At 37.1% G+C, this 20,605-nt stretch overlaps 1 protein-coding gene across 6 annotated transcripts in view; it reads left to right on the forward strand.

Annotated features, from left to right (window-relative positions):
• LOC136678183 (ATP-dependent DNA helicase DDX31-like) overlaps positions 1-20,605 on the forward strand; it is a 28,433-nt gene that overhangs the window by 5,936 nt on the left and 1,892 nt on the right. For all 6 annotated transcript variants that reach the window (XM_066656117.1, XM_066656116.1, XM_066656114.1 and 3 more), the window contains exons 6-20: positions 14-84; positions 607-671; positions 1,210-1,254; positions 1,367-1,408; positions 2,062-2,126; positions 2,311-2,430; positions 2,531-2,637; positions 3,193-3,419; positions 3,760-3,921; positions 5,851-5,910; positions 7,641-7,691; positions 8,106-8,245; positions 9,847-9,931; positions 10,568-10,679; positions 11,260-11,446. In XM_066656117.1, coding sequence (XP_066512214.1) covers positions 14-84; positions 607-671; positions 1,210-1,254; positions 1,367-1,408; positions 2,062-2,126; positions 2,311-2,430; positions 2,531-2,637; positions 3,193-3,419; positions 3,760-3,921; positions 5,851-5,910; positions 7,641-7,691; positions 8,106-8,245; positions 9,847-9,931; positions 10,568-10,679; positions 11,260-11,446 — 1,539 coding nt within the window. The remainder of the gene's footprint in view (positions 1-13; positions 85-606; positions 672-1,209; positions 1,255-1,366; positions 1,409-2,061; positions 2,127-2,310; positions 2,431-2,530; positions 2,638-3,192; positions 3,420-3,759; positions 3,922-5,850; positions 5,911-7,640; positions 7,692-8,105; positions 8,246-9,846; positions 9,932-10,567; positions 10,680-11,259; positions 11,447-20,605) is intronic.

The following is a 20,605-nucleotide window of genomic DNA, read 5'->3' on the forward strand; positions in this document are numbered from 1 at the left end:
TGTGTGTTGGCAGTGTGCAGAAGGAGACTATCCCAGTTCTCATGTCTGGGAAAGATGCTGTTGTAAGATCCCAAACAGGATCAGGTAATATTCTGAGAGTATAGTTCACAAAGATACTTTATTTTATTCTTTTAATTATTTGATTAATAATTTAGTAATTCTGGACTTTTAAATTGAATATGTTTAACTTTCCTGATTCTCAAATATCTTTAAATGTAAATATTTAAATGTTTATTTCAATGTCAAGAAATGAAAAAAATGTGGTGAATATATTAAGAAAAAAATTTCACCCCCAAAAAATGATGGCAACATTTTTACATAAATTTCAAAATAAACTATATACAAAATATATCTCTTCTTATTACAAGAACTAATGTATTCAATTGATTCTTCATTTAATGTTGTATGCAATCCTGCATATTTCAATGAGCATTGAGTGAAAATGATTCATTTGAATTATTAAATTTAAGTTCATATTTTGGTTAACACAAAAAATTCTAAGGCTTAAATGCTCTGCAGTGAATGTTTGACTTAGGTTTTGCAGCAGTACTGTTCTAACAATTCTTGATTCCGTAGCAATTTATCTGAATTGTGATTGGTCATTAGGTAAAACACTGGCTTATGCGATTCCTCTGGTCCAGTCCTTACAAGCAGTGCAACCCAAAATTCAGGCAAGTAAAAACAGTTTTTTAATACTAAATATAGGTCAAATATATTGTTGTTTGGCTTTACTTTCTTACTGTGTTAACATTTTTTTTTCTTTTTTTTAAATAACTATTTACTCACTATTGTGTAGAGGTTTGCATAGTAGTGCACTGACTTCATTTGCGAGTAAAGTGTTAAATTAAAAACTCTGCTGCAGAAATATTTTACTCTTCCTTTACTGCTCTATGCGTTTTCTTTTCTAAAAGCAACTGAAAACCTGCTGTCTGAAATTCCTCAGTTAGGAGCTGCGTTTGTTTGAGATTCAGAGAGATGTTCTGCAGGGATTAGAGATAGTCACATCAGATGCGTTCTTAAGAATTTTTTTCATAGAAATCTACAAAATGAATTAACATAGTTGTAAGCTGTGGGATGTGTGCTGTCATATTGTCACACTGCTTTACGGATGGGTCCAGTGAGGGTTCCAGTGGATCTCCTGTTTGATTTAGTACTCATTAAATTTTATTTAATATGTAAGTTCTTTGTTTTTTTCCAATGCTCTTTCAGAGATCAGATGGGCCTCTGGCTGTAGTGATTGTACCTACAAGAGAGGTATGCATTTACATTTATTACATCCATTTTCTTGCTATACCAAGTAGATTTATGTTAAATGATGCCTAATTACCTCAGTATTCTTAAGAATCTCATTCTTGTTCTTCTTCAGTTGGCCCAGCAGAGCTTTCAAACCTTCCAGAGGCTTCTAAAGGTAACATTTATGCGATGAAATAACTTTCCAGGGTCTTTTTCCTTGTCACAGTTTCCCTTGAGTTGCTCATTAGAGATCTGAGTCCAGATCTATGTGAAACTGTTTTCTACACCATTTATAGACAATTTATATATAGTGAATCATTTCTGTGTTAAAAAAGGTAACAGTAAAGAAATACTCTTTTTCTTTATTTAAGTTGAAAATGCCAATACCATTCTCATCTGCATGTTTCTAACAATTAGTATAAGGCTAAGAATGAACTGGGACAAAATAAATATATGTATTGCCTAGGGATGGCATAATGCCACATTATTCTTCAAGACAGTAACCTTGAGTTTTGGTCAGTACAAATTACAAGTCAAATATTTTGCTTTAAGAGCTTTATAATAAGTTAAGGACTGTGAAAGAACATTTTAAAAAGCTTATCATATTTAAGCAGATAAAACACTTAACTACCCCTCAGGAACAGAGACACAGAGCTGGGTATCACACAAAGTGTTATTCCAATACAGCGATTTTCTTGTATATATATATATATATGAGAGAGAGATTATTTCTAATATCAAATGTCATCTCTAGTATTGACAGTTGATTGCATTTCTAGAAACTAATGTGGATTTTTATGTCTGACTTTGGTTTCCTTCAATGTGTAGCCCTTCACTTGGATTGTACCTGGAGTCCTGATGGGAGGAGAGAAGAGGAAAGCAGAGAAAGCTAGGCAAGAGCAACAAAATCCCGTTTTTTGTTTGTTTGTTTGTTTGTTTTTTACAAATAAATTCTACAGATTCAGAACCTACAAAACCACAGAATATCCATGCATCCAGTTGAAAATATGCATGAAGAATACTGCAGGCTATTGATCTGAATGTTAAAACTGAACATTTTCTGGGGCTGTGTTTCAGGCTGAGGAAGGGAATAAACATTCTAATCTCCACTCCGGGTAGACTGGTAGACCACATCAAGAACACTCTCAGTATTGTTTTCAGTGCTGTGCAGTGGCTCATTCTGGATGAGGCAGACAGGTTTGTTTTGCCCGTAGTAGACAACAAAAAGCCTAATTTAAGATGTATGATAATTTTTAGAGGCAAAACGTCATAGAATCACCTGTATTTTGTTTTATAGGACTCTGGATCTGGGCTTTGAGAAGGATCTGACTGTAATACTGAATGCTCTAAATGCGGCTAGAACTGCCAGACAGAATGTGCTGCTGTCTGCCACTCTCACTGAAGGTAAGCACTGCCTTTTAAAGCAGTAGCTGATGGGTAGAGTTCTACTTATCAGATTTCGTCCATATAAAGAACCCATTTCTACCACTGTCATTAAAGAATCATTGAATATGTAATAGGGCTGTACCAACCATAACTTAAAAAACAGGAAAATATTTTGCCTTATTTAAACATGGCCAACAACATTTTAGCATGCAATGCCTCACACACTTCATTTTTTATGCCTGAAATTGTACTTGGGAATGTACATTCTACTGTTTCTGAATGTATTATACTCTTATAGTTTGTGATTTAACACCAGTGCTACTCCTTATTTTGCTAACGTTTTTCCCCTCCTCACAGTTAAAAGAATGCTAATGTGATTACTTTTACAGATAATCATCAAAGCAATTCAAAATCCATGTCTTACAAGTGGGGAATCACTAGTTACTTGGTTCAAATTTAATGAGAAGAATTATATACAATTTTCCTCTTAGGAGAGAAAAAAACAATTATATATGAATAAGTAAATAAATTAATGCAACTTTTCCTGAATGCTTTATTTTCTTCCTCCTTCAGGATTATCACGGCTAGCCAGTATTAGTATGACTGACCCGGAGTATATCCAGGTCTCAGAGGGGGTTGGGAGTTTGAAGGCATCAGAGCCCTCTGCCTTGTCGTCTGCTGTCCAGCCTGAGCCTACTGACAGCTATGCCATTCCAGACAAGCTGCAGCAGCACATGGTGGTGGTGCCGAGCAAGCTGCGTCTGGTCTGTCTTGGTGCATTTATACTGGCCAAGTGTAAGGTAACTATCGATAGGAACTTTGTGTTGATTCTGCTGATTTATAAATACTGTTTAGTTTTGCTGTGAATTTGAAAAGAAACATAATCATATTGTGTAATCTCTCCAAAAATATGGAGGAGGCAGGAACTGCAGGTGTGACCTCAAATAGCCTGTAGAATGATGCAAGAAGAAGCCTTTTTTGGGAACATCTTCATAGCAAATTACAGTTCTAAGTATGCAAGAGATAAATGCCTCCTTAGTTTATAGTGCTGACCAATGAAAATTATCACCCTTAACGGACAAAAAAAGTTGTAACAGGATTTTCTTTATGGAAAATATTTTTTTTTGTCTTGGTTTTCAGTTTGAGAAAGGTCAGAAACTCATCATCTTTGTGTCCAGCTGTGAAGCAGTAGAGTTCTTGGTTACACTCCTCTCCACTGTCCTGTGTAACAAACCCAGCGCCATGTCAAAACATCAAGCACCAATCAACTTCCTACGGCTTCATGGCAACATGCAGCAAGAGGTTAGATGTCTTGTTTTTAGAAGTGTGCATCCATACAACTATATTGATGGTATAATTGCAGGTATTAGCTATGTGTTTTTAAAATCTCTTTCATGTTAAATCATTTAAGATTAGATTCACACATCAAGATTGAGCCTAAGTATAGGCTAAATATTAAATATGTAACACATTCAAGATGTCAGTGGAGAATTACAGTGTGACACAATAAAATTACACAGTAGTGCCTTGCATTGGGACATTTATAAATTTAAAATAGTAATGTACATTTATAATGTGAATATTCAGATAAACTGTAAAGTAAAACCATAACACATTAATATATTAACAGGCTAGATTTGAAGGCACTTTTATTGCTATTTTCAAAACTGTTTATACAGAAACAACTAATGAATTTATGTGAATTTCTGCAGATCTATTTCACACTGTTGATTACAACAAACTATTATTTTGATGCATTTTCCTGTGCTTAAAATATATCAGGAAACCCATAAACCATGCAAATTGAGCACCTGATATTTACTAAGATTTAGCCTCTCTCCTGGAATAAAAGCAGTGTACATCTTGTGAAATATCCTCCCATGGTATGTTTCACTATAGATGTGAACTTATTTGCATGTGACCCAGCTGTAGTGCCCAGTGACATTGCAGTATGAATCAATGGTTGCTCACTGTCTGGTTAGGGTCAAGTTGACTAGGACCAGCTGGTGAAGTGGCAGCAACAGTCGGGTGCCCTCTGGCAGTGCCAGGGGAGGCACATACAGAGACCATACTGCCCAAGACCCAGCCCTTAGTCCCCAGCACTCTAATGGACATGGCCTGGGCTGCCCATATGGCCTAAGCATGCCAACGGGCTCAGGAGGGCCCTGGCACTACAGGCTTTTGTGCCTGTGCTCCTAAGATATTAACGAGAGCGTCTCCAGCAGCCAAGGCAGCCGGCAGCGTTATGGATGGGTTTGGTAATGGGACAGCATAGGCCCGGCACTGGCCGTCTCCTTCGATGAGGAGAGCTGCCGGAGACACACAGCTGTTCCAGCATACACAACAGATTGTGCTACACAGAGAGAGAGAGAGAAAGAGAGAGAGGGAGGGGGGAGCAGAGAAAGAGAGGTGTAGTTTGTCTCTCTTGTTGGCATCCATGGTATTGCTTACTCCTCTGTGTACCTTTTAGGAAGATGTTAGCTTGCATTTCTGCATAGAGGCTGCAGGTATCATATTGCTGGCTAATAGTACACATTTCTTTTCTTTTCTGAATTGTCTTGAATCATTAAATGTATCTAATATAGTTAATTTGTGATTATCAGTTTATTTCTTGTTGGCCTGATTTTCCAAACCCACATTAATCTTAAATGTTTAGAATTCTTATTGACAATTAGGATTCCTGATAAACCACATGGGGCAGGCAGTCAGTGTGTTTTAATTTTGTGCCACTATTCTAGAATAAGCCTAAATATAGTTAACATTCAGACATGCAGCATACAAGGGAGAGTCTGAACTTTGAAATAAATGGAATTTGTATGGCTTTAGATTATTAGAAAATACTAGTAGAAATAATTACAAAGGCTAAATGATCTCAAAATCATGTTGGTATCATTAGATAATTGTTGTTTTGAATATTTAGAAAATGTTTGACTTATGGTTAAACGATACTGAGCTCCTTGGCAAAAATGTCTACCTTGTATTTATTATACTACACGTATTAACATATATCACTGATGACAATTCAGGAAGATTTGGTCTCGATATAGTTTTTTTAATATAAATATTTACGTGTAGACACAGAAAATGATTGATTTTGGAACTGGCCACATCAGAGCTTTTCTCAAAGTGCTTTACAACTTCTTTTGCCACATAGTATGAAAATGAAAAGTCTATATTCTCTTCTCTGCAATGAAAAATGACCCTTTGGCTTGTTTGTTCTTGTATTAACAGGACCGTATGGAAGTGTTTGAGGAGTTCTCGAAGAGTAATGCTGGTGTTCTGCTGTGTACTGTGAGTACTGAATTAGTGTAACGCACTCCAAAGGACCCCTTATAATAAACCTGAACGTACATTTTTAAACCTTATTTATTTTCTTTACTTTTGTAATTGTTTTGTAGTCATCTCTATAGTGTGTGGAACAAGTGCTCCACAACCCATCTTCCCTTTGTTTCTCACTGCTTATTAACTTCCCTTCTATTTCAAGTGTTATTTTTACATTATTTCTCTCTCTTATTTGCACTTACTTTTTTTTTCTCCTTGCATTTTTGGTCTTTTATACTCTTTCTACTTCTCACACATTTCAACTCCCATAATCTCTCTCTTCTTTTTTGTCTCCCTTTCTCTATCTGTCTTACTTTTTTATTTCTTTCCCTCCTGCCTTCCTGTAACCTCCCCCTCTGCCTTTTGGCTGCAAGGACTATATGTCTAAGGGGAGGTCCTGAGAGAGGGAAGTAGAGGGTTCTGTGCAGTGAGTCTCTGGGCTGGAGCTGCCAGTTCTGTCTGCTCTCCTCTGCAGCAGCAGAGCTGTCACACTGTGTGTGAAAAGTCTTTCACTCTCTGCGTAGCTTTGTATATACTCACAGAAGCACATATGCTGACTGCCCTCAGAAGGGGTCAGTGCACTTTATGTCTTCAGCCTTTTAATCTCACATTTGAATCGGTATTTTAAGGGATCGGTAATCGGTAAGTTAATCGGTAAGTTAGGGATATTTAGACACTTATAAGCAATTGTAGTTTTTAGGCTCATTGTTGATAAATAAGTTATAATAATTTAGTTACTTACATGGTTAAAATAGTATCTGTGTCAGGTGTAATTAACCTAATGAACCACAGTTGTGTTAAAACACTTAGTTGAACTCTGTGTATATTGCTTAATGCCTGATAAAAAGTGTCCCATGTCATGCATTCTTACAATACATGTCATGTATTCTTTTTATTAGATCCTGATTTTGTGGTGCCAAAGTCTGCTAATATACTTCAGCTTAAATAGGCTGATATATGTAAATGCTTTGCTTATAATGACATAAAATCATTCAATTCAAAATGGCTTTCTGTGACTTAGAAGGTTTTTTCCCTATTGATAAAGGCTCTTTAAAAAAGTATTTGGTTATTATGAATTTTTCTGTTTAAATTGTATAACTAATTGTATGTTTTGTGTGAAAGACAGTTTCCTCAGAAGAAATTGGCATTTACTGATAACCAAAATAAAATAATGTGTATTGTGATAAAAGGATTTTGCATATATTTATATTAGAATACAAAAACATCACCCTTGTGTCTGTTCTGGTCATTTTGTAACATAAGTCCCTGAATAAATGAGCCATTTTAATAGTGCTGACAGACTGGCCTGGCCCTGCTTTGGCCTCCATCTGCACTGTGCTCCAGAGGAGCAGCAGACCCCAGGCAGCCCTGAGCTCTCCCCAGCCAGGGCTTATCCCGCCTGGGCCACAGGACTGAGAAAGGGAGGGGTACAGGCCCAGCGCGCCATGCTGCAGCCTCTCTGTCTTCCAGCAGTTATTAATAAAGAGCTTATCTTGGCTGGGCACCGCAAATCTGTAAGGGATAAAGGAGAGAAATCAAGAGAGTAAACAGTCTTTGTTTAGAGATGGATTTATTTTCTGTCACGCTGCCTGTGTGGGTCTCTGTTTGTCGGTGCCTCTTTGAAACTGCCTCCAAAAGAAGCGTATCATGTATTTTTGTTCTGTTAACTTATTGTGTGAATGTGTTTTCCTTCTGTAAAGGACGTGGCAGCACGTGGGCTGGATCTTCCTCAGGTTACGTGGATAGTACAGGTGCCCTTTCATTAAAATAATGTTATACATCTCTAAACAACTGTTGGCTAATAGTGTAATGATGCACATTTTTAAGGTCTCTTTAGATTTACAAATCTGTATCAGATATGATTTTACACTTGACAAAGTGTTTAATGTATACACACACACACACATTATATGTTATATATAATTCACACTCCTGTTTCCATGTTTCAGCCAAGAGCTGCATTAATTTTGTCAACTAAAGCTTCTGCGTCTGAGGCTAAATGTTTACTCAAATTAAATTTGTATTTATTCGTATCTTGGAAACATTGCTCACACTCTTAGACATCAGCCTGAATCTGTAAGATTTTGGCTAAATCAAAACTATTATATGAACAAATGAATGTTACATATTGTCTGTTTTACTCATGTATTACATTTTTCTTGCAGTATAACCCACCTACATCTGCTGCAGAATATGTACATCGAGTGGGCCGCACAGCACGCATTGGTGCTCAGGGCAACAGTCTCCTTTTTCTTACACCTTCTGAGACTGCCTTTTTGGATGTTCTGGCCAATTACAATATCAGGTCTGTGGGTATATTGTTTACTCTAAAAGGTGTCTTACCCCTCGAGTGTACCTTAATCACAGTACCACTAAATTTTTTATTAAATATTTTGCACACTATATATGCCAAAGCTATTTAGGTGAATTTTTACAACTAGCAGAAAGTAATTGACTAAAAGGACAATGGCTATATAGTTTTTATCACATTTGGACTGTGCAGTGTGTGTGTCTCCATTAATTAAGAACTCCGTACTGGCAATTGACTTACTATTAAAAGACTTGAGTCAAGCTCAGGGCCAAAAGAACAGAATGAAATCTCTGCCAAACTGGACTGTAGACTTTCAGAACCAGAGGTGGGTATGTCTCTGGAAGCAAAGCTCTGCCATAGGAAGCAATATGACAATTCATGTGCCAGAAGTGGACAGACAGGTGCTGTCAGTAGTAATGGAAGGTGGTCAGACGTCTGTTGTCTCTGTTCCAAAGCCCACAGTATGGCGGTGAGCAGCAGTGAGCTAGGCTGATGGATCTTCCATGATATCCACACTGGCAGTCGATGAACAGAGCCCACAAGAGCTATCACACACACTCTTGCTCTCACTGCGTGAGCAGGGAAACCACACAGACAGAATGGATCTGCTGCTCGAGGCCCTGCAGCCACAGCCTTCCATCTTAGATTACAGATCATTACAGATTACAGAAACCTTCAGTCTACAGGGAGAGGCATTAGATGGATAACGGTGAAAAATGTACTCCTCAAAATCATTAGTAGGGTTGAGTAATGTTTTTCAGTAACACATTTCAACTCTTATGTAATCAAATTAATCTGTGTCACTGTGCGCTCATTCTAAAATCTACATGTTTTGCTCAGGAATCCATATCAAATTAAAGATAAGTAAATAGTAATGTATTAAGTATTAGCAGTCTTATATCTAACACTTAGGAGTAGCTGATCACCTGGTGAGCGTTTCAAGATGAGGCGTCAGAATGAAATCACGCTGAGCTTGCTGCCAATTTCAATCAAAAGTACAGGCTTCATTCGCTCTTCTTTTAAGATCTTCTATCTTAATTTATTTATTTTTTGAAGATGGGTGAATTAGAAACAGATGATATAACTGAAATGTGATTAAAAAAATCATGCTCCCACATGAGTAAAAGTGCACTGCTTTTATTTAAATATCTTCAGCATTTTTCATCTTATAAAGACAGACAAAACTACTGGAATCTGCTGACTTTTACTACAAGCTGAATATAGTGAGGAGGTGTGTGTGTGAGGGGTGTGCCAGAGAGAGTGAGAGTGCAAAGTAGAAATAGAGCTAAAAAAAATGATACAAAACTCAGACATGGTATACATGGTTTAATGTGGCATATAAAGGCAGAATCGGAAGTATATAAAAATGGTCAGAATAAGCCAAAACTAAGGGTTAAATTAGGTCCAGGCTATTATATTACTCTATGACACCATAGTAAATAACACCACAGCTCCTCCACACTGAAGACTGGAGAGTTAGCTTTGCTAGTATTAGCCAAAAAAAGGATAATTCTTTATCATTTATTATTTCCTGACCATTGCTGTTTATTACTGATACTGTTCAGTCAATCTGACATTTACACTCTGTGGTCTAGCCTCCATGAGATGAAGATAGAAGGCATCTTGTCAACCCTGATGCAGGATGAACGATTCAAACCCAGGGGGAAATGGGACAGTAAGGTAATTGATTCCCTATAGGTTTTTATGTTGTTCTGCTTGGCTTGAAGAACTCTGCTTGGTTATGTGTGAAATGGGCCAACAAATTTGACTGGAGTTATTCACACTAAATTCGGGATGTATAAGTTGTAAGGTAGTACATTGTATAGTTGATTTTGTAACATGGTACTGTGGAAAAAGCCTTCTAAACAGTATTGAGCTAAGGCCCCGGACAGCTCCCAGAGTCTTAATCCTCATTTAATTTCCTATTCCCTCCCGTTACCAATTGGCTGCTTCTGATAATACCCCCTGTGGGCACTTGTTATCTGGGAGGGCAAAGATTGCTGGATAAGGGACTCAGAATAATGCGTTTGACCAATGTTTTATCCTTATCCTTCTTTTTATTTTTTTTATTTTTTTAAATGTGGCGATGATACTGCTGTGTGGTTGTGTAATGTGTAGTATTTTTTTTTTATATTAAATAATTTATGTAAATTACAATTTTTTATTTTAAATATTATATTTAATGTATTGTGTCTTGGAATAACAAAGGATGGGAACAGATTATATTAGCTAATGTCTAGAAAAGATTATCTCTTTTCATTTTAAGGTTTTTGCTTCTTTGTGCTTTTGTTTTTGTAATTGTTTGTATCTGGTCAGGCGTCTGCTAGTGCCAGAGAGCGGGAGGTTCGAGTGAGAGCAACAGTTTTACAGACAGACTTCGAGAACTACGTTCATGGCAGCACTGAATCAGTACAGGCTGCTAAGAAAGGTGTGCTTCATATGATCTTGTGTTTAGGTCTTTAACTTGGTTACAGTAAAGATATTGAAAACAAGCGAAGGCCATGTTAAACATATGTAATGCAAACATAAGCATGTGTTTACATGCAAAGCAGGGCTACGATTCAGGCCTGCAGGATCAGACAAGCAAGTTGTTTTGTTACACAAATAAAGTTAAACCTCAACCAGACAAGGTCTTACAATGACCTGGAAGGTTTTTATTTGAAAATAGAGACATTATAAAATGCCAACTTTGAGAAAGAGTCAAGATTAAGTATGGATATCAGGAAAAATGGCCTTATCTTACGACAAACAAAATTTTGCTTTAATTTAATATTTAGTTATATATCTCATTCATTTGTGTCATTTAAATCACTTGTGGCTGCTTAATTCCAGAAATGAATATATGATTCAAAAGAGCTTTATATAAAGTCTCATTAGATTCACTTATATTAGTTATATTTAACAATAGTTAAATTGTTCTTCATTCTTCTGAAAAAATGCCATTTTGGTGATGCAATGTTTTTGTCTGAAAGTTACTTAATCTTATTTGTCTTTTGTCTATCCTCCAGCCCTGCAGTCATTTGTAAGAGCATATACAGCATATCCATCTGCGCTTAAACACATCTTCCACATCCGCAACCTCCATCTGGGTCACTCTGCTAAGAGCTTCGGCCTAAGGGATGCTCCCCAGGGCCTGTCCGCTACTGTGACTAACAGCAAGACGCAGAAAAAGTCCAAAGTCAAGAACAGTAAAAGGTACTGTTTTAAGAGCTATGCTTGGTATAGTTTATTCATTCATTCATTCATTCATTATCTTTAACCGCTTATCCAGTTCTGGGTAGCGGTGGGTCCAGAGCCTGCCTGGAATCATTGGGCGCAAGGCGGGAATACACCCTGGAGGGGGCGCCAGTCCTTCACAGGCCAACACAGACACACACACAAAATCACTCACACACTCACACGTATGGACACTTTTTTGAGTCACCAATCCACTTATCAATGTGTGTTTTTGGACTGTGGGAGGAAACCGGAGCACCCGGAGGAAACCACGGGGACACGGGGAGAACACACCAACTCCTCACAGACAGTCACCCGGAGCGGGAATCGAACCCACAACCTCTAGGCCCCTGGAGCTGTGTGACTGCGACACTACCTACTGTTTAAGCAAATGTATATCATATTGAGATAGTTTAGTATTTCTGTTATTTTAGTTTGTAGATGAAAAACACATTGGGGAAGTGGCTTACACATATTCAGTATTCACAGGACATTAAAAAAAAAAAAGCTTCAGAAGGGGCGTTATTCTGTGCTTTGCATCAATAACATGATCTGTCCGTGATTGTTATTGTAAAATGCAATACATCTAACAATCTGTGATAGGTTAACCCCAAAACCTTTATTTAAGTGACTAAACTCCAAAGAAAAGATTTTCAATATATATTCTGACCAACTTGATTAAAATACATTTTTTATTTGATGTCAGCAAAACACTCAAAAAAGTGTCGGTGGGGCAAGAGAAGAGCGATGACTATTGAATCTGCATGACCTTCAAGCCCTCAGACTGCATTGCATGGGAAACTGTCACATTAATGTGATAAATATAGCCATAAGACTTCAAGATTACTTTAGAAAACTACAGTCTGCCTCTGTATCAAGGAACCTGAGATGCAGTTATGCAGTTATGCCCTACATCAATCTTGGCAGAAACATTGCTGAGTACTCTGGGCCCAAACTCATCTCAGATGTTCTAAAAAACAGAGGAAACGTGTGCTGTGATTAAAGGAATACACATTTCATCTTCTTGTGGAGAAAGTCTGACACCAGGTTCTCTCCCAAAGGGTGTACTAGTGCCCAGAGCAGCAACTGAAGTCTTGTATCAGGCAAGAAATGGGGCAGAAATTCCACTTGCGAAATGTATCCAACTTTATCTTCAGTTCTCAAACCATTAAGAGAGTAATTAAATGGAAAGGTGATGTAACACAATGGTAAATATGTCAGCTCTGACATTTTTGTGTTTTTCAAGCATTCAGTGTTGTGTTGTTTGTATTTACAAAATTAAATCAGGTTGTTTTTGCATTTTACAAAATTATCTCTATTTTCAGAAACAGGATTTGACTTACTTTAAATCCTAAAGCTAGCATTGGCTTTTTTTTTTTTTTCAAACCAGCATTCTCTAACTTTGCTTTTGCTCATGGATCTATATTCCAGTGCAGTTTGTTTCGGTCTGTGTTTGTTGTTAGACTGTGTGGCCTGCAGTGTTGTTGTTTTTTTTTGTTGTTGTTGTTTTTGTTTTTTTCTCATTTTTACTTGATTTTCATTAATCAATCCAGAATTTGTTTTTCAACTGATCATATATGATGTCCTGTGTTGACCCCCTCTTTATAATGAACTAATTAACCTTTTTCTCAATTTATTTATCTTCGTTACTGCTAAAGAGGTTTTTACTTCTACTCAATTATTCCGGCAGTATCTTTTGGCCATGTTTGTTCCTCAGAGACAGATTGAAAGTCTGTGCCAGAAGACAAGCAGGTTTGGCAGCTGCACATCTTTCCCCATCCTGGGACCTCAGAAGGTCACAGAGAAGTAGTCAAGCCCTGGCCTTTACCTGCTCTGTACTCTCTCTGCCTCCTTTTTGGCAGACACTACAGTTCTCTCGTTCCTCTCTCTCTGCATTTAACACGGCTGAGCCAATAGGAGCTGCTTTCTGGCACCGGTGAGGTGTTTCTGGACAACCTTTGTGTTTGCAAGCACACTTAGGGCTCGTTTTATTGGAAGGAGATAAACTCATGAATACCAACTGCTTGTAAAACCCCAAACATTGTCTTGCTACTAAAACGAAGCATCATGTTTTTTCTCTTATTTTTTGGGTAATTATAGGATCAAACAGACTTTATTTTGATAACTGAAGTACCAATTATGTCAACAAGAAAGATTGTTTTTTCTTACACAGGCACATATTTTTTCAAAGCACAGACCTTACATGATCTGTGCTGTGTCTAAGATGCTGTACCGCATATTGGATTTGCATATTATATTACCAGCTGCTTGCTGTTTATCACATGAATGATATATGTATCACATAGAATGTACCAGTGACCTTGCTTACAGAAAATATAATGATTTAGCATGGCCTGCCTAAATATGAGATATTAGACTTAAAGGAGAGGCCCACAATTGCGGGCAAATGCTGTTCTCTCTGGTTTGTTTATGTTCAGAAGATCTACATCTTTAAAGGTGGAACAATATGTTCCACACAATATGTTACAGAGAAATAACTTGTTATTTTGGCTGAAATTACATTTTTTTAAGGTTTTAATTCACTGCTAGAATTACTACAGAAACTTATTTGAAACGCAAGGTGTTTAGTTTTGTAGCACTTTCTTTAACGCAGTTAGCTTTCTACTGATTTTGGAGACGTTTACAACTTAAGTAATATGAAACAGCAGTAATAAGTCAATATTACACATCAATTGAGCATGAATAGAGCAATATCCTCATCTCAGTCCATGCTTTTCAAATGTTTGGAGGCCTTTTATTTGTCTAACACCTCCAGATGCTAGTACTCTGTGAGCAGAGAGATAGCCTAGTATACGGGAACAAGACTTTAGGCCAGTTTCAAACAGGCGCAGAGACTAGAGATGGCAAATGATGAGGAAATATCCTCAGAATTTTATAAAAAGTGTTTTTTGATTAAATCATGAATGTCGTCCTTTAATGGTCATTGTTTATTTGTGGTGCATATATTTCCAGCTTGGTCTGTTGTTTTTGTGCTTTCAGAGAACATCTCGCCTAGCAAACTTTTTACAATTCCTACATAATTATAAATTCACACTAACACAAGTTTATCACTAGTATTAAGGCCCTGTAACAGGTTGCAATCTGTTCCAGTGCAACTTCACTGGAGTGAACTCATGAGTTTAATCAGGAGCCTTCTGAGGAAGTTCTAAAGCTTAGTTTAATGAGGTGTGAAGGAATAGATGTATCTTGAGTTTGGCTTGGTCAGAGAGAGGTGGTCATTTTGGAGTACAGGTGGTGCTTGAAGATGAAGGCTAATGGGCAGATGTAGCCCGATCTGTTATGTGTGGACATTTCAGCATGGTTGCTAAGCAGAAGCTGTGAGATTTGGACACTGCTGGACGCTGCAAGGTTATTAGTGGTCATCAGAATGGCCTCCCACAGGATCCATAACACACAAGCTGCAACCTGAGTCTGGTTAGCTGGGCCACGTCCAGACTGGTCCATGAGATTGTGTACACGTGTGTGTGGTCAGTCCTCTCTGCAGGGTGCAATCTTTATCACTTTGACCAGGCCACAGCACAGGAGCCACATCATGTGTTTGCTTTTAGAACTTTGTGTGGACAGTTTTGTATTTTGAAAATTTAGTTTTAACATTAAGTTTTAAACAAAATGCAGGTAAAAGTGATAGAAGATTAGTTCTTGGTTATTAAATGTAGGTGAAGTATAAATGAATACGGTAAAACAGAAGTAGTTATGCATTTTTTCCCATAAATTAATTTTAGGACACACTCAGTATAAGAATAAAACCTGAACCTGCAAATAGTAAAAACAGTTCATATAAAATAAACAAATTACTAATATCAGTTTGTGGAGTACATTAGTATTGTGTTGTTTGGCTGTATTCTGCATATAGGGCATGATGCTGTGTCAAGAGCATTTTGCATGGTTAATAATCATGATTACAATCACTTGTCTGATGTCCCTTTTATAACTGTGATGAAGTTCCACATGGACAGTGTTGTTATTATTGGGTTGCTGCCAAATATTTGAATGTGTTTGTGCTGACCAGCTCACTAGTCTCCTTTTAACGGAAATTCTTACAGAAATTGCAAAAAGCCCCCAAAAACATAGAGTACTTGTTTGTGTCTGGTGGAATATTTCACTTCATATTTGACATACTTATGCTGCATTCAGGTGATCATCAGAAGGTTGTATATACCAGGTGGTTAACGAGTAAATACAGCTTAAGTGTGTTGGGGTACTTGGCTGAAGATCCACCCACTGTATACAGCATGTCCCAGAAAATTATTTATTATTAAAGAACATCTAAGCACTTTTTGAGTAATAACAAATCTGATCATAATATTTGACTTTTATTTAGAAAAAAAATAGGAAAGGCTTAAAATGCATATTTGCTCTTTTCTTTATGGGAAGAGGTAATCTCATAACTCATGTATCATCTAGAATTCATCTAGAATATCAGCTAGAGTTTACCAGTGGTAAATACGACTTTGTCCACCGATAGGGTGAAATTTACAAGTCAGAAAATTGGTTTTACAAGTCAGTTTCCAAACGCAGCATTAAATGGTTTGTAGGTGACCACAAATTAAATTTTAAATGTAAAACTAATCTCTGAGTGCTTGGCTACATTTCATGACGTAGATTTTTTGTTGTACTTCTGTGTATTTTGTCGGACCGTCTACTGGGCTGGCCTAGAAGAGGCATTTTTGCTGACTGACTGACTGATTCCCTGACTCCTAATGTTGAAATGCGCACGCATGACTAGGAGCTGTTAGTTCAGCCATATTTCACACACTTTGTGTCTGAAATGGCTCCCTATTCTTTATTCCCTATGTTGTTCACTATATAGAGCGCTACTACAGGGAACTGAATTCAGGATGGTAGTGAAAGATTTCAAACACTACCTCATGCAGGTTTTCACCAAACATCGTAGTGGGTTATGGGTAATCTGATATCTGCTAGTGTACATGGGTTGTACGCTACTTTTTGCAGTACATTATGGGATTGTTTGAATGCGCTGAAAACTGTCCACTATGTTTTCGGACACTCATACAAAAAAGCAGATCCCCAAAATAGTGCACTGTAAAGTGAATAGGGCATTTGTGAACTAAATTTGGAAGGGTTTTGCACATTTCCACCCACAAGAACTGGTTCGCAAACCAGAAAAATTTGTTCCCAGCTGGAACCAAAGAACAGCAAGTTCTTCAGCGCAAACCATGGCTGAATAGTAGGAAATAAACCAGGAACACACTCCGTTTGTGTGTGTTTCTGGGGCTGCGTTTGGCATGACACCATGTGTTGCCAGAGCCTCGGCTCAGCATTGGTTAGTTCACAAGCTCAGCAGGACGGCTCAGAACTCAACAACGTACAGACGTATTATACCTCACAGAGAAAGGAGGACTGCTGAATTTGTCTTATTTCACATGAGTGTGTGTCTTTACCTGAAATATTGTAAAGGGAAGTTGTGGGGAGACATTTTGTGGCATTAGTGTGTTTATACAACTCCATATAGCTGTGCACAGCCACCTTAAACTTCACTTGCTTTAACCTTTACGTTGAAGAAATACGTAATTGTAATTCTTAAAATAAACAAAAGGTTCTTGGTCTTGTTTGTTCTTTGGGGGTAGATAATCTAGTATTTTTTAAATAAAATGAACAAGACAGTGATGCCAGTGTTATATATTATGAACAAAACTTTGTGCTCCTTTTTCATTTCTGCATTTATTAGTCCTGCCCTCCATGTTTTCTGTACAACACAATCACACAATAAAACCCAAATGTAAACAAAGACATTGATTTGGAGCACCAAAGCTTATTCAGACCTACCAATGAGGGTGTGTACAAGGGTATGTATTTTGGGCTTTCCTGTTTTTGAAATGCCAGAAACACCTCTGTGACAATGGCTGTATGGCTAATGGCGGCCCGTCAAAACTAGTTTTGACTAATTTCTCTTTGGGTTTTTTTTTTCACTGTCTCTCTCTCGCTCTCTCTCTCCCTCCCTCCCCTCTCTCTCTTTTATCCCCTCTGCTGTGTTAGCGAAGTGTTTGAGGAGCAGCCTTAAAAGCCTTTGTGTTCACTCTCTCCAATGGAGAGAAGGTGTCAGGTATCGTTAAGTAAAATTGCGTGTTAAACTTGTTTAACTCCAGGTTGTGGCACATGCAATTTAACCTGAAAGATGTGACATTTTTAAATGCCTCTTTTGTACTAAGATACAGGGTCTTTAGTATTAAGAAAGTCTGTACTTCACAGTGATCATAAATTCCTTTTCCAAACTGGAAAAGAGCTTTTTGATTCTCTCCATAGGATGGTTTTATTTTTTTATTATTATTTTTTTTTTTTTTGCAAATCTCAGATCTAAAAATGCTGAAAGTGTTAGAGTTTTTATAGGAGACAGGTTGGATGTTTTAATAAAACCCTTCATACCAAATCCTTTTTGTGATATTTAAAAACAGCAGCTCTATTTGGGTTGTTCTTTACAGTGGCAAATGCAATGAGCTCAAAAAATGTTCATTTTAATGCTTTATTCTGTACCTTAACAGAGAAAAAATGTTATATTATTAAAAATGGTTACTTTTTATTTTTTAATAATTTTCAGGCATATTATTTACAACATTTATATCCCATTTGCCATTGCAATGGTAGAATGGCCGTTTAAATGTATGAACATTTCATGATGAAATGACAAGTACAGTGAATAGTCTGTATTGAAAAGTTAATGAAATGTAGGGTTTATTCAGAGATTGTGATAGTCCACCCTCTCTTTGTTAACTCTGTTTGTGTGTGTGTGTGTGCATGTGTGTTTGTCTAACAACTGGTAATTGGCTGGGTGACCTGTAGCAGGACCTGTGAAGGGAACCCATGGAGCAGGACAATGAATCAGTCCCTAAGGGTCAGACCCCCAAGCATTCTCTTTACACACACAGTGATGTCCAGACAACAGATGATTCTCGTAATATATTACTCCGCTGTCATAGCAGACAGCTGATTAATATATCTCAGTACATCTCAATTTAACCAGTGATGCACTGAAATGAATGCTTGGCTGAATGGAAACTGATCTTTAGTATACACTTGGACAAAGAACAGGAATGGATGACAAAATAAAATTACAGTGAAATATATACAACAGAAATCCAGTTTCTTTCACTAGAGAAACTGATTGATCATCCAGAGCAATCACTCTCTCTTGTACTTAGGAAGTTGCCATTTTGTCTGTTGTTTTTGCTATTTTGAAACTTGTGTTGTGACGGTGGAGGGGGGTGTTTTCAAGTGATGCCAAACCTAAAGCCATTGTGTTTTGTATTTACTTTTCCTACTTTTTAACATGAGAAGTTTATAAATAACGTCTATCTCTTATTAAAAAAATGTAAAATACTTACATATGTGAAACATTGATTATTGGGCTGTAGCTGCTCAGTGTCTATGCTGAACACACATATTAGAGTGAAAGGAACAAAGAATGTTTGAAGTCATTTTTCACTTTTATTATTATTAGCTATAGTGTTTTCATCCAATTTTCAGCCATATTTTAATCATTTCTCATTCCTTGATTGACTAAATAATAGCGACCAGTCAATAATAGCGACCAGTCTTGTGTGTGTGTGTGTGTGTGTGTGTGTGTAAATTTGTGTTGTCTTCATAGGGACTGGCCACCCTGTCAGTGGAGACTTCATTACAGCAGTCTGTGGCATACACTGCCCATGTCCAGACAAGACTTCTCTAATGAGCTTTATCACATCACTGCAAATGTGCACATACAAACACACACACACACACACACACACATGCACACACAAGCACAGACAAACACAGTCAGTAACAACGTAGACCTCTAGAGCTCAGGAGTGTGACCATTATTGGAGAGCACACCAAAAATACTCTCCTACTCCTCTGTGAGACTAGACTTTTGCCTGCAGATATTCATAAGCTAAGGAGTGTCCACACCTGTTTGAGGTCATTTATTTTAAGCAGCTCTGACCCTTTGATATTGCTGTAATTAGGCAGCGCTGCTCACAGAAATGTTATATCTATGTTTTACTCTGGCCCAAATATCATCAGGCTTGGTCTTTATTATTCTTTGTAACTTCTGAGTCCCTAAGTTTTTAGAGATTAAAGCATTCATCTTATATCGTTTAAATGACTTTTCTGCAAAGCTGAGTGATAATGGCTTGGTTTCTAATGCAGGAAAATGGATTATTTATTGTCAAACAAGAGAATGTTACTGATAGTTAACTACTTTTTTCCTTTATTCGTCTTCTTTGATAGTTAGTAGTTTTAGAGTAGTGCTGTCAAAGTTAACTTTGTAAAAAGGACACATCACAATATTAAACAGCGTTAATGTTTTAATTGTTGTGAATGCATTTTATGGTTTTACACTTTTGAGTCAGTAGTATTACTGACTAAAGCCCAGCTGCGTATGTGCAGTCTCTGCATCTGTAGCCATCAACTGCAGCGTATAAATAGAAAGTTATATTAATGACTCTCTTATTAAATGTTACCTCAAGCTATTGCAATACTTAGAAGCAAAACATCACTACTTTTATAGTATGAATTGTTTTCCACTTTAAGCTCTTGTAGTTTACTTTATGAATGTAGAGGAGACTGTACATCCAAAAAAAAAAAAAGAACACCCCTAGTTATTACTGAATTTGGCATCTTTAGTGGACTTTCAGCTGTACATACAAACTTGTGTAAGCTCCTTTAAAAAGCATGACACAAGCATTTGCTGAAACACAAGAACTTAAATTCATGGCTAAATGTCCGGTAGAAGGATGTAAACCTCACCAGCAATTGTTTGTAAATCAGTGCAACTGTGTTCTGTAGAGTACAGCACAATCCAATCAGCTATTGGGGGTGTGTTTAAGATTCAGAACTAATAAATCATTATAAGGCCTTGACTCATTCGTGTTGTTTATGCCTTCATGCAAAACAAAGTAATGTTGAATGAGCAGGTGTCCACGAGTCATGAATTATACTTTGGTGATGAAATGTTTTTTGTCAGTTTTATTTTGTAGTGTGTTGGCAATGAAACTATCAAATAAATGCTAAATGTTGACTCAATTCTGTGTAGTGAAAATATTACATATATTTATTTTGTGATATGCCAAGTAATAATTTGTTACATAAATATATCTGAGTAGTACTGCAAATGTTAGA

The sequence above is a fragment of the Hoplias malabaricus genome, chromosome Y (assembly GCF_029633855.1).
Source record: "Hoplias malabaricus isolate fHopMal1 chromosome Y, fHopMal1.hap1, whole genome shotgun sequence".
Lineage (NCBI taxonomy): Eukaryota > Metazoa > Chordata > Actinopteri > Characiformes > Erythrinidae > Hoplias > Hoplias malabaricus.